General features: G+C 53.0%; 1 protein-coding gene across 9 annotated transcripts in view; it reads left to right on the top strand.

Moving 5' to 3' along the window:
* Window positions 1–16,467, top strand: part of DNMT3A (DNA methyltransferase 3 alpha) — a 105,723-nt gene extending 89,256 nt beyond the window's left edge. For all 9 annotated transcript variants that reach the window (XM_037812626.1, XM_037812625.1, XM_037812633.1 and 6 more), the window contains 17 exons: window positions 2,423–2,638; window positions 2,912–3,070; window positions 3,503–3,610; window positions 3,848–4,004; window positions 4,296–4,445; window positions 4,538–4,582; window positions 5,349–5,428; window positions 5,979–6,091; window positions 6,303–6,486; window positions 6,741–6,825; window positions 8,615–8,760; window positions 9,528–9,618; window positions 9,806–9,954; window positions 10,927–11,012; window positions 14,043–14,112; window positions 14,915–15,033; window positions 15,911–16,467. In XM_037812626.1, the coding sequence (XP_037668554.1) occupies window positions 2,423–2,638; window positions 2,912–3,070; window positions 3,503–3,610; window positions 3,848–4,004; window positions 4,296–4,445; window positions 4,538–4,582; window positions 5,349–5,428; window positions 5,979–6,091; window positions 6,303–6,486; window positions 6,741–6,825; window positions 8,615–8,760; window positions 9,528–9,618; window positions 9,806–9,954; window positions 10,927–11,012; window positions 14,043–14,112; window positions 14,915–15,033; window positions 15,911–16,052 (2,100 nt within the window). In that variant the 3' untranslated portion in view covers window positions 16,053–16,467. The remainder of the gene's footprint in view (window positions 1–2,422; window positions 2,639–2,911; window positions 3,071–3,502; window positions 3,611–3,847; window positions 4,005–4,295; window positions 4,446–4,537; window positions 4,583–5,348; window positions 5,429–5,978; window positions 6,092–6,302; window positions 6,487–6,740; window positions 6,826–8,614; window positions 8,761–9,527; window positions 9,619–9,805; window positions 9,955–10,926; window positions 11,013–14,042; window positions 14,113–14,914; window positions 15,034–15,910) is intronic.
* Window positions 16,468–17,091: the final 624 nt, after the last annotated feature.

Raw genomic sequence — 17,091 nt, 5'->3', positions numbered from 1 at the left:
GTGACCTCCTAAACTGGGGGTGGGAGACTGTAGCCAAAAACGTGAGTCCTGAGTTAACTCTTGTTTCTCCTATTGTTTGCCCAGGGAAGGAGGACTGGAGTGAAAATGGAAAAAAGATGCATTCCCTGAAGCGCCCTAGGCAGATATTCTAATGAGGCCCCTCCCCCCCCACTGTCTTTTCCCTTCTTCCCCTCTCCTCCTGTGTCCTGCTGCTCCCCACCCCCTCTTCCTCCCCCCACCCCTGTGGCCCTCGTCGCGATCGAGGCCCCCTTCCTCCTCCACCAGCCCAAACCTGGCTGGGTGCGTGTTCTCCTGCACCTAGTGGGCTGGGGATGCCTAGCAGCCATCAGCAGCGGCAACTGACAAGCTGGGGGAAGTTGTGGGGGAAGAATAATTTTCAGGAACTCACGGTGGAGGGGTTGAGAAGAGACAAAGGGGCTGTGGGGGAGTAAGGAGGGCCATGTCAGGCACGACTCTTCTAGACCCAGGGAGCCTGGGGAGGAGCCCCCCCCAACCCCACCACCGTTCACTCTGGAGGCCCCTCTCCCCCTCCTGCCCTCTGCCACCAGCACTGCCTGGGCTGACCGGGGGACCTCATCACCCGTGGGAATGGGATCTTTGGGTCACTGAGGCAGCACCCCAGTCTAGATCAGTCATCCCTGCCTGAGGAATGGGCAGGCATGGCGGAAGGAGAGGAGGAACAGAGCAGCCTGGCATGGCGACTGTGAGTCGGTGACTGGTGGGAGACAGTTACTCAGCAGGATCCTGGGAGAGGAGGTGGCTTCCAGGAGAAAAAAGTCCCCTTCCCCCCTTGGGGCCAAGCGCATGCCTGGGCCCACCTTCTTGTGGGGGAGGAGGTGATAGATAATTGTAGGCGGGGGGGGCAGCACCCTGGCCAGGTGAGAGTGGGAAGGAGTGCGCAATTGCCGTGGTCTTCCACCCCCGGGGCCGTGAGCTCATTTTCCCAGCTGTTTGTGGGCTGGGGGCAAAGGATGCGCTATCCCATTTTAGAACTTGTTGAGTCAGAAAGAACTAAGACTTCCACCCTCAGGGTTTTGGGAATCACCACTAGAAACAGATCTATAAGACGTGGCACTTAAACTGGATAGGAGACCATTGGTGCTTAAAAGAGAGGCCCTTTGATCTGGGGGTACGGTCACAGGCTTTGGGAGACGCTTTGGAATCCTTGGTTCATATATATCTCAGATTCTTAAACAGGTCAGAAAAGGTTACGAGACATCTTTCAGTGCAAACGCCTTTTCAGGTTGGAGAAACTCAGGAGGTGCTCTAGAGTCAGCTACTGATTAGTCACAAGGCTAAGAAAGAGATGTAGGAGCTCCGATTTCAGTTTAGAGCTCGCTTTTATACTCCAAGTTGCTTCCTGAAGTTCTTTTTTGAATCTCGAGGATGGGTTTGTATTCACACGTCAGTGCTTTTGGGGAAAGCTTCATGTCGAAAGGCATGTTGAAGACAGGATTTGTTTCCTGTGAGTCTGGTATGGTGGAAAGAGTGGTGCAGAGCCTTGAGGGGTGAAGACAGTGTGTGCTAGGGTCAGTAGTGGGGTGAGACTAGGTTGGATGGTTCTCAGAGCTACAAATCAAGAATTTCCTTCTTCTTGGGTGAAGGGATCCTGGAGCAGGTTTTGAGAAGGGGTGTGATGTGTGGATCATAGGCTGTGAAAGTATGATATGGTGAAAGGTTTGAGTCTGTCCAGTTGGTCAATAACTGGCATTTGGATGGCATAGAGGCTGTCTGGTATTAAGCGTGTGCTCAACAAATAATTGATGAATGAATAAATGTATCTGTAGGTCAGAAAGGTGCACATTAAAGAGGCAGAACCAGAATGGTGTCTGAACAGGGGAGCAGGCACACTCTTGCAGAGCTTTCTAGGGTGCTTACGTCGATGGGGAAGGAGATGTGCTGTTCAAACCTAGAGCAGTGAGTTGTTCATCATCCTTAGCGAGGACAGAACTGGAATTGTGGTCTGGAAGCCAAAGCTGGGAACAGAAGGGTTGATTGCCCAGAAAATTGTGAAGAAAAAGAGGAGAGGATCCAATTCTTGATCTGGAAGAGAGATAGGAGAGGAAGGAGCCAAGATCCAGGCCTCCACACGGGTGTATAATTAATATTTGAATAGAATTAACCTTTCCGTATCAGAAGGTAGACAACTGATATGCTGGTGTGGTTGAGGAAGATTAGACTGGGGAGCCAGAAGAGTGAGCTGCAGTTGAGCCCACTGATTGGAGTTCACCTCTCAACTTCATGTCTTTCCGTTGATGAAGGAAGAATGCCTCTCTCCAGCCCTCTGACCCTCCTTCACCTCCTCAGACAGATTGAAGAGCTCCTTCTGCCTCCCAAGTATCAGGTGACCTTGCTAATTCCTGGAGAGGTCAAGGTAACGTCTTGTTCCTTGTTTCCCCAGGCTGAGAAGAAGGCCAAGGTAATTGCAGTGATGAATGCTGTGGAAGAAAATCAGGGGCCTGGGGAGTCTCAGAAGGTGGAGGAGGCCAGCCCTCCTGCTGTGCAGCAGCCCACCGACCCCGCATCCCCCACTGTGGCCACCACACCAGAGCCCGTGGGGGCCGACGCCGGGGACAAGAACATCACCAAAGCTGCCGACGATGAGCCGGAGTACGAGGTGGGCGGCTTGCGTCTTCGTCTGCGACTCTTTCCTGGGTCCTTCATGGCCAGCTCCTCTCGTCCTGCTCTTTCCACCTCCCATTGGCCTCTCTCCACCTGACCCCAGGCCTCTTGATCTCCCCAGTTTTGTTCTGTCTTGACTCCATTCAAATGGAGTTCCCTCCTGGCTGGCCTGACCCCCAGATCCCAGGGCTGGGGTTGCCACGGGAGGGAGCAGGGTGGCAGGGCCTCGTGACCACTGTGTAATGATTTGTGCTCCTTGGGGCTCCAGGACGGCCGGGGCTTTGGCATTGGGGAGCTGGTGTGGGGGAAACTGCGGGGCTTCTCCTGGTGGCCAGGCCGCATTGTATCTTGGTGGATGACGGGCCGGAGCCGAGCAGCTGAAGGCACTCGCTGGGTCATGTGGTTCGGAGACGGCAAGTTCTCAGTGGTGAGTTGTGGACTGGAACCTGGGGTGAAGGGGTCTCTGTCCCAGGGCCTGTGGTTTGGACTGGGGACACTGTCTGGAACTGGGGTGGTGGGCATGGGCTCTGTTCACTCCACTCTGTTTATGCACAAATGGGAAAAGCCCCAGACAAAAATTTGGTTGCACCCATAGCTTCTGGGAGCTAGGATGCAGAGTTGTTACCTTCCAGGAACCCACAACCCAGAATTCCTTTCCCATTTCCATTCAGGGTCTCCCCTGAATGAGTTTGGACTCCTCTTTTGCATTATGTTAACTGTCTCTCGATGCATCTGGTTCTCTCAAGGGCAGAGGCTAAGCCGTAATGCTCCCACCCCCTAACAAATTGCCAGGCGCGTGGTGGGTGCTTGACGAGTGTGGATGAAGGCACAAAACGAGGGGCCTCGGTTGTCCCCCCAGGTGTGTGTTGAGAAGCTGATGCCGCTGAGCTCCTTTTGCAGTGCATTCCACCAGGCCACCTACAACAAGCAGCCCATGTACCGCAAAGCCATCTACGAAGTCCTGCAGGTGAGTGTCCCTCCCGGGAGCTCAGAGGAGGGAACTTAGATGACAAGGACCACTAGGAAGCCTGAAGGCTGCCACAAGGCCCCTTTGCCTGTGACTCCTTTTCTCTCTCCCTCACCCGCTTCCTACACTCCTCCTTCCCTGGACCGTCTCCTACCTGTGCCCATGTGCCCACCCTCACTGCTCGCAAGTCTGCCCCACCTGCCCTGATAACCCCACCCCTCACATGTCACCTTCCAGGTGGCCAGCAGCCGTGCGGGGAAGCTGTTCCCAGCGTGCCACGACAGCGACGAGAGTGACACTGCCAAGGCTGTGGAGGTGCAGAACAAACAAATGATCGAATGGGCACTCGGGGGCTTCCAGCCCTCTGGCCCCAAGGGTCTGGAGCCCCCAGAAGGTAAATGCAGGTGCCCAGCCCAGCCTTCTGGGACCCCTGCTCACCGGGCTTAGGGAGAGCAGCTGCGCCAGGCCTTTGTAGAGGGACCAGCGGGTACGGCACAGGCTCCCCCCTCCCTGGGGTTAGGGGCAGTGCTGCTCAGAAACCCTAGAATAAGCCCCTCTCCACTGACTTGCTGGAACGAGAAGCAAGTTGCGGTCCAGGCTACACCCATTGTAGGTAGACAAGGAGGGGGCTGGGCTTCCCCGTCAGCCTGTAACCATGGCCGTGTCTCCTGCTTTCCCCATCCAGAGGAGAAGAATCCCTACAAAGAAGTTTACACAGACATGTGGGTTGAACCCGAGGCAGCTGCCTATGCACCACCCCCACCAGCCAAAAAGCCCCGGAAGAGTACAACCGAGAAGCCCAAGGTCAAGGAGATTATTGATGAACGCACAAGAGGTAGTTGGCCTGGCTCTGGAGAGAGTGGCCCCAGGGAGGCCGGTGTGGCCCTAGTGGCCTCCGCTGATACTCGGCTTTCCTCCCCTCTGCAGAGCGGCTGGTGTATGAGGTGCGGCAGAAATGCCGGAACATCGAGGGTGAGTGAGTCCCGATGGGGTGTTCAGCACGCAATGGCCTGGTCTCCTGGGTGGGTGGGGGAGCTCACCCGCAGAGGGCCGCCTGGCAGAGACCCTGAGTTCTTAGAAAGGCTTGAAGAAGGTGGGGTGGGGGTCATTCCAACAGTAGTGTTGCTTGGCGACAGGGCCTCTTTCCTGCAAGTGCCACCAGCCACCTCCACCTGCTTTGTGCACACATTGCCTTCTGTTACTACGTTGCTACTGCCCGTCTCCAGCCTGGGCTGGTCATGATGGGTCAGAGAAGGGTGGTCCCCTCTTGGACTTGACTGAGCTGGTCTGAAGAGGAACTTGGCAGCCTTTTGCCTTTTCTCACCTTCTCTCATGGAGTGGCCATGAAAGCTCCCTGGGTCTGGTCTCTCCTTCCCTGGCATGGTGGGGTGTGTACCTGGCCTGGGGCCATGTCAGGATTGGGAAGGATTTGAGGCACAGGGCCAGGACAGACTCCCGGTCCAAGGAGTGCCTCCCGAACCAGGGCCCTGTCCTGTCCCCGTGTGCTGTTTCTGCCCCCATATTGTGCCGTTCCTAGACTGTGGCCTTGCTGCGCTAAGAATTGAATGCCTTCTGCGACTGGGAGCCACTGTGCCCCCTTTTATTATAGGGCATCTCCCTGCCCCGTCCTGCCCTCTTTTTTGGCTACTCCAGCATGCTCTTTTTTGTGGTACTTGGGGAGCTGGCAGGGTAGGGGTTGAGATTCAGCAACACCCACCCCCTGTGCTCTTTGTTTCAGACATTTGCATCTCTTGTGGGAGTCTCAACGTCACCCTGGAGCACCCACTCTTCATCGGGGGAATGTGCCAAAACTGCAAGGTAGGGGCACACCCAGCAGAGCTGTGGGTTGGGTAGAGGGGTGACGCCTGGTGGGGGCGACGTGACGTAGAGGCTTACTCATGGAGCAGAGAGTCCTCACATAAAATAGGCCCTTCAGCCTCAAGCTTTTGACTTGCTGCAATTGTTTTCTCCTTTGAAACATTCTTTCTCTATCAAGTGCCACTCTAGTTTCTAGATGTGTGCCGGGGTGGGGGGTGCTCCCAGTGTCCCAGTATTTTGTGGCCAGTGACTGATGGGTGGTGGCCGTGCCCCTGTGAGTGCTGAGAGAAGAGCTCCAGGGCTGCAGCAAGGAGTGGGGTGGTAGTGCGGCTTGCCTTGGCCTCCCCTTGTGCTCCTCTTTGGCTCTGTCCACTGCGGTGGGTGGGGAGGCATGAGTTTCCCCTTCCCAGATATGGGGCCCGCGCCTGACCCTGGCTGGGCGGGGTGGCGGGGTTCTGTCTCCAGAGGCTGGGGTTCAAAGCCTGCCTTCCCCTTGGCTCTGTCCGGGGCCCTGGCCTGGTTCCCGCTGACCCTGCCCGCTGCCCTCTAGAACTGCTTCCTGGAGTGTGCGTACCAATACGATGATGACGGCTATCAGTCCTACTGCACCATCTGCTGTGGGGGACGTGAGGTGCTCATGTGTGGGAACAACAACTGCTGCAGGTGAGGGGCCCTGCCCCGGACCCCCAGCGGCCCTCCCTCCTCGACCGCTCCCAGGGCTTTCACCAGCCACCCTGCCCTGCCTCTGGCTTCACGTGCTCTGTGCCCTGGAACCCTGCCCTGCTGTAGCCTGAGGGCTGTCGTCCCAGGGAGTGCGCCTCGGCCTGCCCCCGCTGGGGCTGAGTCCCCTCTGCCCCCCTGGGCTTCCTTCCAGGTGCTTTTGTGTGGAGTGTGTGGATCTCTTGGTGGGGCCGGGAGCTGCCCAGGCAGCCATCAAGGAAGACCCCTGGAACTGCTACATGTGTGGGCACAAGGGCACGTACGGGCTGCTGCGGCGGCGGGATGACTGGCCCTCCCGGCTCCAGATGTTCTTCGCCAACAACCATGACCAGGAGTTTGTGAGTCTGGGCTCTGGGGCGGGTTGTTAGGCTCTCCTCACCTGCTGCTGGCCACAGCCGGAGGGGCAGATTCTTGGGGCTGAGGCTTGGCCCCCGGGGGGCCTTCAGTGGGTTATGGGGCCTGGAAGACAGTGAGCAGGAGGTGGGTGTGGAGATGTCAGGTCCAGAAAGCCTGGTGTGCTCAGCATGCTGGGAGGTGTGGGTCTGCAGTCACGCCCGAAGCGCTTACCTAGCCTGTTGTGCTCACCACTTAGGACCCTCCAAAGGTTTACCCACCTGTCCCTGCCGAGAAGAGGAAGCCCATCCGGGTGCTGTCTCTTTTTGATGGAATTGCTACAGGTGAGTAGCAGGTCCCAAGAGAGGCTCTGGCGCCCTCATCTTGGGATTCAGTAGCTCTGCCAGGGGTGCGGTGTGTGTGCGTCTAACCCTGGTAAAAGGAGACAGTAGTTCAGATCAGATCTATTAAGATACTACCAGAGAAAGTGTGTTAAATGAAAAAGGATGCAATCCACAGACATGGAATGTGGCCAGAAATAAGAAGTTAAATGGCAAAACGTGTCTGGTGGGCTCCTTCCTTCATGTAGGAGGCTCTGCAGGAGAAGGCAGAGTGATCATTAGTCAGATATTAACAGGAGTTTTCACACAGCCTCCGTGGAGGGCATCTCCAGCAGGTGGAGTTCTGATGTGTTTTGAATATGTCACAGGTGGTCATCATGAAAGAAACTCTAAACAAAATAGTTGAAAAACTATTTAAATCATTCATAATCCCACAGTTCGTGTTTCGGTCTGTCCCTTTGGTTTTTTTCTGTGCGTGGGTGTGTGAATAACCATATATAGATAGATAAAAAGATACCAAGTACCATACTCTCTTGTAACTTGCCTTTGCATTTATTACACGATGACTACTTTTTCTTGTCACCTAGTAAAGAGTTACGTTCTTTATATATAAGAGGCTGCATAAGATTCTACTGCGTGGAAATGCCATCCATTTATTTAACAAATCTCATATCAGGTTGTTTACTATTTTTTCATTATTGTATGCAATGCTGGGCAACATCCTTATAATACGTCTTTGTATACTTAAACTGCTTTCTCCTTGGGAAAAACCCTTAGGCATGCCAGGTCACCAAGTGGGCACTGTTTTTTCTTGTGGCTTTGACACTGCCAGAAAGTCCTCCTGAAAAGTTGTGGGACCTCCCCCGCCAGAGCTCCCAGTTCCTCAGACAGGAACAGGTTTTTGTGGGACTTGTCTTCACCCGACCTCAGGGCGATGAGCGGTCTGAGCTGGGGACCTTCACCAGAGGGCGAGCGTGAGGATGGCATACCAGTCAGACATCTGTTTATCTTCTGGTCTTGGCTCAATGCAGACATGTTATATAAACCTAGAGAAGCTAGTTTACAGCTTTGGTTTCCCAGGCTGGGGCCTTCCTGTCACATCCCAAGAGTCTGTAAAAGCTCTTGGGTGGGGAGCTGTGTGGGGAGCATTAGAAACTGGGCCTCGGTTCCCCGTTCCTCCTGATACTCCTGGGGCCTGCCCTCATTGCTTCCTGCCTCGATGCAGCAAGCATTATGGAGGGTTCCTGGGAAGTCAGTGTTGTTAGCTCAGGAGGAAATAAAATGAATAAGACCTCCTCCTCTGTCCCGAGGAGCATTTGCAACCCAAGAAAAGGGCTGAGGCCTAAAAACAAACTGCTCTAGGAGATGGAGAGGGCTACAGAGTGCTCTGGGCGTGCACTCGGGTCCAGGGAGCTGGGGGCAAGGCAGTGAGAAAACCTTTGGAGCAAGTAGCTTTACATGGAGGGTTAGGGTAGAACTGCAGCAGGAGGCAAAACAGGGCACAGGGAAGAACCAGTGTGTGCAAGATACAGAAAGAGCCAAGAAAAGGCTTCTCCGAAGGGTGACTACTGTCCTCCCTGGAGCCCAAAGCCAACTGCCACCCGGTCAGCCTTTCCTGGCCTTCGCCCCCTTCCAAGTTGGCCAGGTTGTTGCACAGCAGGGCCTCTGAGCAGAGCCTCACTGGGCAGCAGGGGCTGGGGGCCTGGAGCTGACCTGCGGCGTCTGGCTGGCCAGGGGGCGCGGCTGGGTGCTGGGAGGCGGCCCGAGTAACCACTGCTTGCTGGCGGTGCAGGGCTCCTGGTGCTGAAGGACCTGGGCATCCAAGTGGACCGCTACATTGCCTCGGAGGTGTGCGAGGACTCGATCACGGTGGGCATGGTGCGGCACCAGGGCAAGATCATGTACGTCGGGGACGTCCGCAGCGTCACGCAGAAGCATGTATGTCGGTGCCGTGGCACCCGCCCCGCCTCCTTTCCCCTGCACTCAGCTCCTGGAGACAGCGCCCCCCACTTCATGTTGTTCTTTACTAGTCCCCAATCCACCCTTCCCTCCTGCCCTCTCTCCCTCCTGACCTTCCACTTCCCTTTGTCTAAAGAGGGGAGCTTAGCTTGCCTGTGGGGCCCCATCTGCTCCCTGGGCTCAATCCAGGGCTCCTTCTGGTATAATCCTTTGGTTCGGGGAGAGGGTCCCATCCTGTCCTCTCAGTACTTTTGGGGAAACAGCTTCACCACCTCTGTGTCTGGGGGGGCCCCTGGCAAGGTGAGATTCTTTGCCCTCCCAGTTTTCTGGTCTACCCCTGGGACCCTGAGGCACCTTTGGGGGGTGGAGGGTAGGCAGGTGGCCCGGACCCCTCTGCCTGACGTGCTCAGAGCACAGGCTGCCTCCAGATCCAGCTGTCCAGCCCGGAGCGCCTTCCCGCTGAGCGGCTGCTTTTCCTGCTTGGGGCGCACTGGTTTCCCTGCTGGCCTCGGGGAGAGTATCCAGTTTGGCCCCTTTACTTTCCGAAGGTTTGGGAAGCCGAGCCCAGAGAGCCCCAGTGACGTCCCGTGGCTGCGCACCCGGGGCCTAGGGAGTGGACAAAGGAGCCAGGTCCCCTGACTCCCCTGCCAAAGTGCGTTTTTTGCCAAATTCACAGATAGTTTCTCTCTTCCTTTCTGCCTCTGTCCCTGGACAGCAGACCCATCACATTACTTTTATCCTCCCAGATCCAGGAGTGGGGCCCGTTCGATCTGGTGATTGGGGGCAGTCCCTGCAACGACCTCTCCATTGTCAACCCTGCCCGCAAGGGACTCTACGGTAGGTGCTGCCCGCACCCTCCGCCTTCCAGGCGGGTGCTTCCGCACTGCGATTTCTGACTTGGATGTCTCTGCCCTGGGACAGCTACTCCCAGGGCCCCTGTCCTCCCTGCCCCTCCCGTGCCCTAGCCACACCACTGTCTGGCGCAGACAGCCACAGCTGACGGCTTTCTCTTCTGACCTCTCAGAGGGCACTGGCCGGCTCTTCTTTGAGTTCTACCGCCTCCTGCATGACGCGCGGCCCAAAGAGGGAGATGACCGCCCCTTCTTCTGGCTCTTTGAGAATGTCGTGGCCATGGGCGTTAGTGACAAGAGGGACATCTCGCGATTTCTCGAGGTATAGCCAGCAACCTTGGTTTGGCCAGCTCACTAATGGCTTCCACCTCGGACTGCTGCTTTATCCCTGTCTTTTCTGCATTGTGGAGCTGGGGACTGGTGACTTCAGCTTGGAAAAGGGGCCTGTTTGGGGAGCTGAGGGCTTCCCAAGTAGAAAGGGGGAGAAGCAGTGTTAGCTGTCCACCCCAGAAAGGACCAGTGGACTTGCTCTACGAGGTGATGCTGGGGGCCTGGACCTGACTGTTAACTAAGTGGTCAAGACGGGTGCCGGACTCTACCGTCGTGATGCATCATGGAGCCTAAGAAGAAAACATGACTTAACTTAGTTCATGTTCCGCATGATGCCCCATAATGTAGGTCCCAGTTCAGGTCTGAGCGTTGTTTGAGCCTCTGGGCACAGGATTTCTGCTGCCAGAGGCATCCTCGGGGCAGGCAGGGGGAGCCTGAGGCCTTGCTCCTGAGTCTTGGGGTCAGTAAGCACCACTGACTTTCGGGGTGTGCAGCCGTCTGTTTGGCTGATAATCTGGACCTGCTGTGAACACATCCACACTCACTGGTGCTGTATCATTCCAAGCCTCTGGTAGCCTGGAGCTGCATTGTCTAGTTTGGTAGCCATTAGCTATGTGTGGCTATTTCAGTTGAAATTTAAAACTGGCCCCTGGGTAGCACTGACCACATTTCAAGTACTCGATAGCTGTGTGCAGCCAGTGGGCTGGTGGCAGTTTTATCTAACAGTGCAGAGAGCGAATGTTTCCATCATCGCAGAAAGTTCAGCTGGTCTAGTATTCCAGTACAAGCAATGTAGAATGTGGCTAGGTTTAATTCCGGCTTTACCGGGAGGCTTCAGGCTGCCTCTCCCGAGAGAAGTACAGGCCTTGGAGGCTTTAAAGCTCCAAGCCATCAAAATAGCCTGGTACCATTTAATCTTCCTTCTCTTCCCCTTCTTACCCTTTTTCTGTCCCCTGTTTTCCAGTCCAACCCTGTGATGATCGATGCCAAAGAAGTGTCTGCTGCACACAGAGCCCGCTACTTTTGGGGTAACCTTCCCGGTATGAACAGGTTGGTGAGAGCTCCTGGGTCTAGGGGTGGCTGCAGGTTGGGGCCTGGAGGCAAGGTGGCCCAAGGAGGGCAGGGGGAGCACTGCAGAATGGGCCCCCCTGGCCACCGCCCCTGCTGAACGGCTTGCTGCTCTGCCATTTTGTTATTTCCTTTTCCTTGAGGAAGAATGGGAGTCAGGATACAAAAAATACTTCAGAAACCAGTACATTCTTTACACAAAGAGAGAATCGTGCACTGCCTAGTTATACAGTTGCTTCTTCTACGGCAGCGTCGTGTCCAGGGTCTTTTTCCTGTCTGGTCCTTAGAGTTTCCTGAGATAGAACACCTTGGAGGATGGGTTGGGGCTGGGAAGGGGAATGGTACCCATGTCTTGGTCATGTCCTCCTTCTTACGGAGAGGGAATCCTGAAACGTCAGCATGCAAGTCAGAGGGTTCTGCTTAATTTATTCACCACAAGCCTTGTTGGCTCCAGAGCTGTGTTGGAATGATTTTCTCCATTTAGGTTACACAGATAAGGATTGTAATACCCAAGAATGAAAGTACTTGTCAATTCCATTTCTTCAGTGTATTGATTGCATTATAAAAAGCCCAGGAAGAGAAAGGAATTCTGGTGGAGAGTTTGCAATTCCAAAGCAGAATGAGATCCACCCAACCTAGATACCCATTATGGAGAGAAATATTTTCCAGAATGTTTTGAGTCATGGATTTTAAACCTTCAAGGTATATCTAAATTGAAGCCATTCTTTATTCTAGCCTAAGTCATCTGATTTCCCTTTTTGCCATTAATATGAGGTTATAGGAACTTGCCAGTCCCATGACCGTTTGGCAAAGGTGCTGTCTTTTGTGAGGGTTTGTTGATGAGAAGAAGTTGGGTCAGTGAGGCAACTGACTCAAAACTGTCTCAGTGACCTCCCAAACCTCCAAAGGTAAGTATGGGAAAAATGCACTGGCCTGTGTGGTCCAGTATTTCCATGGAGCTGTGAACTCAGTGCCTCCTGACAGATCTTGGTCTGATGGGGTTGTTCCCACATGCATCTTCAAACTAAAATTCCAGACCTCTGAGGTTCCAGGAGAAAGAAAGGTACCTCACAGGACCCAGTAGAGTGCGTGCATACACGAACACATGCACTCAGGGAGGTATCTCTGGAGGCACAATTTGACTCCTGGTTCCCATGCTGACATCATAGAACTCTGTGGTTCTGCGAGGGAGGTGATGCTCGGTTATCTGGTCTACCCTCTGAGGCAAAGCCATGTGCTTGAGGTCACAGAGTATTGGGACTGTGTAGAATTGGTCTTCTTCCTTCCTTTCTAATTCTGCTTCCATGACACCATTTAGACTTGTAACTGAAACACAGTAAATGCATTTGAAGCCCCCAGCCAGCCCCATGCCCATTTGGCTGTGCTTTTGTGGGTCTTGTGAACTTTAAGAGTCTTTTCCTGTGGGCCCTGTGACCCAACATGACCCATCACCTACCATGACTTCCTTCCACAACCTGCTCAACAAAAATTTATGGACCTTCTGTGCTTGGCACTCCTGCTGGGGTTACAGAGCTTAGAGTTGGTGAGGTGGGGATGAAGTAGGCAGGGATGCCAGGTAGTAATGAATGCTCAGGAAAACAAAGGGGCTCTCGAGAGGTGTCATTGGAACAGAGAACTGAGATGTGAATGGCTTGTGTTGAGAGGATCTGTGGGGAAGACCCAGTATTTCAGGCATGTTTTCCTCTTTTCTGTGTTTGTGGTCAGCATCTTTGATTCCTGTTGTCCCTGTTGAGGGTCTCCTGGCTTCCTAATTATGTGCATTCTTCCTCTTTCCCCAGCCTGGATTCATCTTCTGTACTGCCGTTCTTCTGTCACACTCCACCTTATTTCTCCCCTGCTCAAGGAAACTGCCCACCTCCAGCTTTTCTAGTCATGTGTTCCTTCAGCACCCCCACACGTGTGTGTGTGTGTGTGTGTGTGTGTGCATAGACACATGCACACAGGCAGGCACACCTACCATCGTGTGGCTGTTCAGGTCTGCTCCATTCCATCCTACCGTGTGCGGTCAAGGTCATTGCCAAGCTGGTCTCCTGCAGTCTTAACCCTCACTTCGACTTGCCTGTCAAACTCCAGCCGTCCTCCAGGCCCTTGCTGGGATCCATCTCCTCCCAGTCAGCATCCAGTTACTTTCTCCATGTTTTATTCATTACTTCAGCCTACATTTTTGTCCAGATCTTGGGACAGGGCAGCAAGGCAGGGATGTGGGCTGTGGCCCTGTTGAAAGAAAGGGAATCCCATTCTTTCTAACCTGGAAGTCCAGAAGACTGGAATGGCTGGCCCCACTCTGTGGCTGAGCCAGTGGTGGCGGAGGAGTTCTGGTGGCCACACGTGCCCTTGCCCCGCGTGTGCGTGAGTCAAGCCTCACAACCGCAGCGCGTGCCTGGGAAAAGGACCTGTGTGCCCAGCCTCTTGTACAAAGTGCAGATTTTTGTAAATATGAGCATGTGAAAGTTCTTAAGTAGAAACAAGTTTTAAATATCATAATATTTAATGAATTTTTTACTTAAAGAATGAACTTTGTTGAGATATAATTTAAAACTGTACATTTACAGTATACAATTTAATGAATTTTATCAAATGTACATATCCTGTAACTCAGCACAGTCAAGATCCAGAATGTTTCCGTCACCCCAAAGGCTTTCTTTGTGGTCCTCTAAAACCCAGTATGTTTTAAAATAACTGATGTAAACATAATTGATCCCCCCCACTTCTGGGCAGGTGCTATCTGCCCATTTGTAGTTTGGGGACCACTTTTGCATTTACTTTAAGGATTAGCGCTTGGGGGAATTTGTGTCTATGGGAGGCTGCAGTGTGTTCTCCTGTGTCTTGGGGGAGTTTGAAGGGAATTGCAACACATGTGGGTGATGATTTGGGGATGGGGGGGGCTCTTACTTACTGGTGTGGGTCTGATGGCCGTTTGGGGTTGTCGGCTGGTTGCCTATCTGCTGTTCTCTGGGTTCCTATTATTACATTCTCTCTTCTGCCTCCTAGGCCATTGGCATCCACTGTGAATGATAAGCTGGAGCTACAGGAGTGTCTGGAGCATGGTAGAATAGCCAAGGTGAGCCCCAGGGTCCAAGGCCTGCCACTGAGGGGGCAGAGGGAAGGGCAAGGTGCACTGGAGCTATGCCCAGGGCTATGTCCCACTGCCCCTCCAGAGGCCTGTGGGCACAGCCAGTGTGGGGAACGGGACCTGGGAGAGGGTCCAAGGTCAGGTACCCACAGTCAGCCAGAGGCGCAGGGTCCTGGAGGGCAGGGAGAGAAATTGCCGCTGGTCTTCAGCCTTTCCTCCGTGGCTGCCCCTGTCCCTTAGGAAGGAGACACTAAGGAGCCTTTACCAAGGTGCTTGGGCCTGCTCTGGTTATTTTTTGATAAAATTTGCTGATCAAGACCTACTTCAGAAGCCTTTGGAGCAGGACAGGTCCCACAGTGTGGAAGCTCCATTTCTCTCTGGGGAGATCCCATGGAGATCCCATGGAGCAAGTGCGTGAGGGTTAGGTCCATGCCAGCAGGTTCCAACAGTCAGGACCACGGCCACCCCAGAGGGTCTTTGAACCCCTGAGAAGGAACCACTTCTTTGGAAGACTTAGGAGTGCGGTGGCTAGAGCTGCTACCTCCCAAGTCCTTGGCTGGCTGGCTGGGACTGACTGTGGCCTAGTGACCTCCAAATAGGAAGAAAGGCAGGGCAGCGTGGTCTGCCAAACCCAGTTTGCCCAGTTCCTCACCCCCAGCCCCTGGCTGTCCCAGGTTTTGACAAACGTTTGACACCTCAGACCAGCACACATAGTGATGCACGACCAGCATTTGTGAGTGACTGAATGAATGAATGAATGAGTGCTCATTGCCTTTCCCTCTCCTTCCAGTTCAGCAAAGTGAGGACCATCACTACTAGGTCAAACTCCATAAAGCAGGGTAAAGACCAGCATTTCCCCGTCTTCATGAATGAGAAAGAGGACATCTTATGGTGCACTGAAATGGAAAGGTACCCACGCTGGGTGCGCGGGGTCGTGGGGGTCCTGTGTTCTGCTTCCTGTGCGTGAGGGAGGGTTCTCTGCCTCTCCCGGCCAGGCTTGCGTTTTCCACAAGCACCACGTGAACAGTGGGTTCATTTCCCAACACAGCAGACTGCTGGGGAGGCCTCCTGGCTGGCCTGTGCATTTTAGGTAAGAGGAGTCTAGGAATATAATGTCCAAGAATCCTGCCCCACTTCAAGGAAATTTGCAGCAACAGAAGCTTCCTTAACTTGGGCTGCTAATTTTGTAGGAACTTTGTAAACCAAGAGGCCTTATAGCCTCAGCATCCTACTTTATGCAAACTGGGCTCCCAGGGCTAGATTACCTCCTCACTCTCCTCACCTCTGGGTGTAACATAAGAGACCATTTACATAAACAATGAGTGCAAACAGGAAGTGCTTGAACTTCTGAGGCCAGGCAGGAGTTGAGCTCCTTGTAGAATTTTCTCTCCTCTTGAAGGGGAAGATACTGGGAATGTACATTTATCACATACAGATGAGAGAAATCCATTCTGGCTCTAAATCCTGTTGAGGGAAATTGGGGCACATGTCCTGGGGGTGTTTCCCACCAAAACCAATTTTGTTTAAGCTCCGTGGTGAGCCTTCTAGGCAAAGGGTAACCTGGCCTTTAAAATCACAGAAACTTGGTCCAAGCCTGGCACTTAGCCATGAGCAAAGTGTTGAGTTGGAAGAAAGGATAGAAGATTCCACTGGTGGGCATGGGGGTGGGCGTGACCGGGTGCCAGCATTGCCTGTTGGGCAGTGTGTGGCCAGACGGCCCCTCGCAGCTGCCCCTGGACCCGCCCGGGCCTCACCGCCCTTCCTGCCCTGTCTTTTTCTCCCCCAGGGTGTTCGGTTTCCCTGTCCACTATACGGACGTCTCCAACATGAGCCGCTTGGCGAGGCAGAGACTGCTGGGCCGCTCATGGAGTGTGCCCGTCATCCGCCACCTCTTCGCGCCACTGAAGGAGTATTTTGCTTGTGTGTAAGGGACACGAGGGCAGACGGAGGTAGTGACATAAAGTTCAAACAAAAAACATGAAAAACACAAAACAAAAAAACAAAAACACCAAGAACACGAGGATGGAGAGAAGTATCAGCACCCAGAAGAGAAAAAGGAATTTAAAGACAAAAACCACAAATGCGGAAATACCGGAAGGCTTTGCCTTGCAAAAAAAGGGTTGGACATCATCTCCTGATTTTTTCAATGTTTAAACTATTTAAAAACAAAACCGAGCCCCCTCCCTCCCTACCCCCTTTTATTTTTGGTCAAACCTTTTGTTTTCTACTCTTTCCAGAGGGGTTTTCTGTTTGTTTGGGTTTTTGTTTCTTGCTGTGACTGAAACAAGAGGGTTTATTGCAGCAAAAAAAAAAAAAAAAAAAAAAATCAATGACAAAAAAATAGTAACAATACCTTGCAGAGGAAAGATGAGAGAGGGGGGAAAAGAAATTATATAGAAATCTATATATTGTTTTTTTTTTTTTGTTTTTTTTTTGTTTTTTTTCCTATATATCTTTTTGTTGTTGTCTCCAGCCTGATCAGATAGGAGCACAAGCAGGGGACAGAAAATTTAGAAAGACACTCAGGCGGCAGAATTCCCTCGCAGCCACTGAGCTGTCCTACCAGCACCATTCCTGGTCATGCAAAATAGAACCCAACTAGCAGCAGGGAAGATAAGATCAGCCACACAAGATACTTTTCTACAGTATTTCAGGTGCCTACCACACAGGAAACCTTGAAAAAAATCAGTTTCTAGAAGCCGCTGTTACCTCTTGTTTACAGTTTATATATATATGATAGATATGAGATATATATATAAAAGGTACTTTAACTACTGTACAACCCGACTTCATAATGGTGCTTTAAACCAGCGAGATGAGTACAAACATCAGCTTCCACGTGGCCTTATGTGCAAAGGGTTTTAACCACGGATGGAGAGAGGGAGACAGTTTGGAGAAGAGTGATTACCAGAGTGGGATTTTCCCCCTCAGTTCTCAAAAAGGTGAAGGAGGAGAATGTGGGAACCG

This window comes from Choloepus didactylus, chromosome 20 (assembly GCF_015220235.1).
Source record: "Choloepus didactylus isolate mChoDid1 chromosome 20, mChoDid1.pri, whole genome shotgun sequence".
NCBI classification, from domain to species: domain Eukaryota; kingdom Metazoa; phylum Chordata; class Mammalia; order Pilosa; family Megalonychidae; genus Choloepus; species Choloepus didactylus.
The sequence above is the reverse complement of the archived record's forward strand: the minus strand, read 5'-3'. Positions and strand labels throughout refer to the sequence as shown.